We start from the raw sequence: 5,712 nt of genomic DNA on the forward strand, positions 1-5,712 counted from the left end.
TCTGCAGGAGGGCCAGCCAGGAGGACATGGGCCTGGACGACACGGCCTCCCAGCACAGCGCCTCGGACGAGCAGTAGGGCCAGGAGGGGCCCCGCAGTGGGAGAGACCGAGTCCCCCACGGCTCTGCCTCCCTTCCTCTCCCTTCTGCTCCCCCCAAAACCAAAAGCAGCCAACACTGTCATCCACGTGGGCCCTCCCCGTGGGCGAGTGACAGCTGGTGTGGAAACTGACTGACTGTATCTCAGGTTCTTGAACAATATCTCACACGATGGACAAAACCAGTGGACCGGGCCTCCCGCCCACTGCCCCACAGCAGGAATGAGGCACAAAAATCTCCAGAATTTGGATTCAAACAAAAGCCAAGAGCCCATCTGCGACTCCCAGCCCGATGGAAATCCGACACCTGCATGCTGACCAGCTGAGCTTTGCACACTCCCGTCACCAAGAAAGAGCAGCTAGTGGCCACCCCACCTCACCAGCCATGGGCCCAGGTGCTGAGGTCACGTCCACGCACAGACACTCACTGCTCTGTAGCGTTCACGCCGATGTTAGGTGCGTGTGAATGGTGACGTGCATGCAGCCATGTCCACGGCCCCGTGTGACAGCCCACATCCCCGAGTGAGAGCTGGACGTGCAGTCCAGGTGGACGGACACCGTCGGGGAGGGACGCGGTGCCCCACACGTCAGAGCGGCGTCCCAAAGGCAGCCAGGCCGGGTCCTCTCGGGACACACGCTTGCTCCCCAGGCCAACGAGTCCCCACCGGGTCCCGGGCCACCCGCACACTCCTGTTTTTTTGGAATTAAAGGGTTTGTAGTGACTGCTGTTTCCAGTTCTTTGCGTTCTGCCGAAACTTGTCATTTCTTAAAATGAGTCCTTTCCTGGGAGGAGCATTTGGGCCAATCCTGGGACTTTTGCCACCCTGTGTCCCAGGGCCGAGCTGCAGGCCGGCTTCCTGTCCTGAGGGACCCATCACTCACCCGGGAACCTCCCTTCGGAAGAGCAGTACTTAGAAACACTGAAGTTGGAAACAGTCGTACACAGTTCCTCCCTGCACACCCGGCACTGACGCCGGCCAAGTTCGTAGCTAATGCTAATTGCTAAGAAAGTCCCAGAAATTCCTAGATCTTCACCAGAAATCACCAAAACACACGAAACTGAATCACACCAGTGCACCGACCACACCAGGGCAGTGCTACCCTCCGATTCCGGGACCAGTGGCTCCTCCATGCCGGCTGCTGGCTGTCCCTCTCTCTCCACCGCCATCTGACAGCCTGGCCTGGGCTCCCCGGGACCAAGCGGGGGTAATGGGGTCCCTTCCACGGTGGCCACAGCCTCCCCGTGACGACACATTTCCCCGTTTTCTGGGCAGGAAACAGGCACAGAGGGTTTAAGGACCTGGCCAAGGTGGAGCCCTGGTCGGACCCGACCCCGCCCACACCTACCGAGCGCCAAGGGGCCGCTCCACGCTGTGCATCCCTCCACACGAGAACCCACGTGTCTGCAACCATCACGCTCCTTTTATTTTATAAAGTAATAAGCAAACAAGGAAACAGTAAAAGATGGTGCGGGGAGGGCCCGAAAGGCTCTTCTTTCAAAATAATCCTTTTTAAAAATCAAGTAACTTCACGCTTCAGGCGGCACCAGATGCGGACGCACCTGGGAGGGCTGCACCTGGGAGGGCTTCACGTCCGCGAAGTGCAGGACAGATGAGGCAGGAACCCCCCCACCCCCCACACATTCATCAGCTTCACTGGGGCGGATCCCATCTGGTGCCGGAACCTTCCTCATCTCAGCATTTACCCCAATCAGACGCACAACCGCAGAGGAAATAAACAGCCGCGGATACGCACGGCCGTGACCAGTCCTGCGGCGGGCCAGCGTGCAGGCTGACTCGCCCTCTGAACCCTTTATGGAAAACAGCTGCAGGCTTTCCCTGCGGAAACCCACACGGGTTCAGAGCCGGGGGGGCCCGGCGCCCTCGGGCCGGGCTGCTGGACGGGCGGGCGAGCCCATCACTCACTTCCCGCCGCTCTGCACGCACCTCACAATATCCGGCAAGAGGTGGTTCCTGTTCTCCTTGGTGACCTGCGGGGGGAAGCAGGAGGCCTCAGAGCCCCTTTCCTCCCTTCCTGCCCCCCGCAGTCAATGATCTAGAACTGTGGTCGGCAAACTGCGGCTCCAGAGCCACATGCGGTTCTTTGGCCCCTTGAGTGTGGCTCTTGCACAAAATACCACGTGCGGGCGCGCGTACAGTGGGATTGAAACTTCGTGGCCCATGCGCAGAAGTCGGTTTCCGGCCTGGGCGAGTCTATTTTGAAGAAGTACTGTTGATATTTGGCTCTGTTGACTAATGAGTTTGCCGACCACTGGACTAGAACGAGCATGTCAAACTCGCAGCCCACGGGCCACCTGCCTTGTTTGTTTGGCCTGTTAGCCTTTGAGTTTGACATGCTTGTTCTAGAACAAGAGCCCGCAAGGCCGGGAGGGGTGAGGTCTGCTATGAAGTAGGACCCAGGGACCAAGGATGAGCCAGGGGTGAGGTACAGGCTCCTCAGCATCCAGGTTGCTCCGTCTGAGAACCAGCCTCAGTCGGGAGGGCCAGCTGGGCCCCGAGGCCTCCCTGAGGTCTGTCTGCACAGGGAGTGGAGGTCAATTCCTCGAAAGGGAGACTCACCCACACTCTGTCCTAGAGCTAAAAGGGGGGCCATTCAAAGCCACGGTCTACTGAGAGCCACTGCGGTTTCAGGTCACCCACTCACTCCGCCCGCAGCCACGGCGGCGTCGGTACTCACACTGAACACCTGCACGTCCGCCCGGCTCCGGATTTCCTCCACGAAGGCCAGCGGTTTCCCTTTCGGGACCGGGATGGTGCCCAGGACCACGGTCCCCGGGGCGGCCAGGGTCTGCCGAACAGCCTGCACGAAGGGCTGGCTGAAGAGCTCCATCTTCCCCACCTCGTCGATGACGCACACTCTCGGCCCCGGGCTGCTGCGGACACCTGCCTGGGAGGACAGACGGTCTGGGACCCAAGGCCCATTAGGCAGGGCCGCAGCAACGTCACACCAGGGAGTGAGCTATGCCAGGAAGACAGAGCACCTCACAAGTCCACCCCGGACAGGTCGCTGCACATTCCTCTGCCCTGGAGACTGTCCCGCCCAGAAAACCCAACTCCTGACCCTCCTGGTTCTCCGGGCAATTGGTCCTCCCCCAGGACAGTTCAGGAGGAGCCACACTGTGTGTTTATAAACACCCAGGAAGCAGGCAGGGCCCAGTGCCTGAGGCTTAGAGCCATGAGACAGGCCTCAGTCCTTCTTAATAATCCTGCCTCTTCTTTTGCGATTTTGAGTGGCACGAGACTCCCTGTCTGCGGGGGGAGGCAGGTGCTGCAGGCAGAGGCCTGTGCGTCTCATAATCTGTAACATGAGGGTCGGTGGAAAGAAGGAAAAATTAAAAGAAAAGGCGTCTTGGTTAAAAGAAAGAAGTGAGCAGGGTTGTGTCCTTTAAATCCTGGATCCCCTTTCCGATGACTTTACTCCGTGTCCTTGAAAAACCCCCTAGGGCCCGGCCGGCGTGGCTTCGTGGTTGAGCATCGACCTATGAACCAGGAGGTCACAGTTCGATTCCCGGTCAGGGCACCTGCCTGGGTTGCGGGCTCCATCCCCAGTGGGGGTTGTGCAGGAGGCAGCCGATCCATGATTCTCTCTCATCATGGATGTTTCTATCTCTCTCTCCCTCTCTGAAATAAAACTATATTTTAAAAAAACCCACTAGGAACAAGGGTGGGGCCAGGAGTCCCAATGACCCCCAGCTCCTCAGGTTCCCCTCCTTGTGTAGCCCCCGCCCACGCAGGGCCAGGGCTGAATTTCCGTGACAAGGAATCCACTTATACTTCAGAGTGACAGCAAATTATGTGGCGGATCCTTATCAAGGCTCAATCGCTTGAAGACTTTTTAAAAAAAATATATTTCCTTATTGATTTCAGAGAGGAAAGGAGAGGGAGAGAGAGAGAGAAACATCAATGACGAGAGAGAACCACTGACCGGCTGCCTCTTGCACGCCCCCTACTGGGGATCGAGCCCACAACCTGGGCATGCGCCCTTGGCTGGAATCGAACCCTGGACCCTTTAGTCCGCAGGCTGAGACTCTATCCACTGAGCAAACCGGCCAGGGCAAGACTTTTAAACTGTAAAATGCTAAACGGGCCTCCCCTTAAGCGCAAAGGCCCTGCGGTCCAGGGCCAGCAGTTCCCACAATGCACCGCAACAGACGGGTTCCAGGAGCAGAACCCACACTCACGTCCAAGACAGGAAGCGCCAGCTGCTCGAAGGACGTCAGGTCCACCACGTACTGCCCGACCCGGCACTCCCGTGTTCCAGGCGGAGGCCCTGCCCTGGGGAGACAGTGAGTCCTGCAGAAAGGCCCCTGCACGCGTTTCTGGTGGTTGGCTACCCCACTGACCCCTGACCTTCCACGGAGGCCACGTCATCCTTCAACCCACCCCCAGCCCTGGCCAGGTGGCTCAGGGATGGGAGCATCGTCTCGTGCATCAGAAGGCTGGGGGTTCAATTCCTAGTCAGGGCACAGCACACACCTAGGTTTCGGGTTTGATCCCTGGTCAGGGTGTGTCCAGGAGGCAACCGATCGATGTTTCTTTTCTCTCTCTCTCTCTCTCTCTCAAAACAAACAAACAGCAGAAGTGTGCAGAGCTGAGAGCAGGGCTACCACTAAGGGTGCCCACCATCAGCCACGCTCTGGGGAGCTGCTGCACCGACCAGCCCAGGAAAGCATCGCGAGAGACAGGACTAGGATCACACGCGAGAAGAGCTTATCAGCCCGTGGAATAAGCTCTGAGTGAAAGACGGTATTTTTATACTCTGTTTTTCAGAGGATGACTTCAACCTGTTTTCTTGCTCCAAGACAGTGACGGCGAACCTATGACACGCGTGTCAGAGGTTTTTCAGACGATGACTTCAACCTGTTTTCTTGCTCCAAGACAGTGATGGCGAACCTATGACACGCGTATCAGAGGTGACACCGAACTCATTTTTTTGGTTGATTTTTCTTTGTTAAATGGCATTTAAATATATAAAATAAATATCAAAAATATAAGCCTTTGTTTTACTATGGTTGCAAATATCAAAAAATTTCTATGTGTGACACGGCACCAGAGTTAAGTTAGGGTTTTTCAAAATGCTGACACGCCGAGCTCAAAAGGTTCGCCATCACTGCTCTAAGAATTCCAAGGGCCTGAGATTCTTCCAGGCAGAAGAGAGCACGTGGCTCAACGCTGTGCCCAGGGGGAACGCACCACCCGAAAGGAGAAATCTCAGTACCCCACTCTAGACAGGGGTCCCCGCAGGCCGGACAACGTGACCACGTCGAATCCTATCCTCCTGCCTCCTTGCCTGACTTCTTGCGTGTAGAACCCATCGACGGGCACCCCAGAGGACTTTAAAACCTCGCTGGCTTTCTGGATCAAAGTTGTTTTCCCAACACCTGAGGAAAGAAAGAAAACCCCATTAAGTCCCGGCTGTCAGACCTGCCCCGTGCGCAGGCAGAGTGGGCTCCAAGGTGGGTCCAGGGGGGACAGCTGACCCTGGGAGAAATGCTAAGTGCCCAGGAGACCCACGTGGGCACTCACAGAATCCATAATCCGAGAAGGGAGATGGCCAGCTCCCAGAGCCCAGGCCGGCAGCCCCCACCCAAAACGC

At 57.2% G+C, this 5,712-nt stretch overlaps 2 protein-coding genes across 2 annotated transcripts in view; one reads left to right on the forward strand and one right to left on the reverse strand.

The window, feature by feature from the left end:
* PCNXL2 (pecanex-like 2 (Drosophila)) overlaps positions 1 to 819 on the forward strand; it is a gene marked incomplete at its 5' end in the record, with an annotated part of 58,560 nt that extends 57,741 nt beyond the window's left edge. Inside the window, 1 exon segment of the mRNA XM_014535896.1 lies at positions 8 to 819. Coding sequence (XP_014391382.1) covers positions 8 to 77 — 70 coding nt within the window.
* Positions 820 to 1,498: 679 nt separating this feature from the next.
* NTPCR (nucleoside-triphosphatase, cancer-related) lies at positions 1,499 to 5,651 on the reverse strand. The gene is made up of 5 exons (XM_014535905.1): positions 5,643 to 5,651; positions 5,335 to 5,531; positions 4,298 to 4,391; positions 2,794 to 3,003; positions 1,499 to 2,086 (listed from the first exon to the last, which is right to left on the reverse strand). Exons 1-5 carry the CDS (start codon positions 5,649 to 5,651, stop codon positions 2,018 to 2,020), a joined length of 579 nt encoding a protein of 192 aa, XP_014391391.1. The 3' UTR covers positions 1,499 to 2,017.
* Between the last annotated feature and the right edge of the window lie 61 nt (positions 5,652 to 5,712).

The sequence above is a fragment of the Myotis brandtii genome, unplaced genomic scaffold, assembly GCF_000412655.1.
Source record: "Myotis brandtii unplaced genomic scaffold, ASM41265v1 scaffold1026, whole genome shotgun sequence".
NCBI lineage: Eukaryota > Metazoa > Chordata > Mammalia > Chiroptera > Vespertilionidae > Myotis > Myotis brandtii.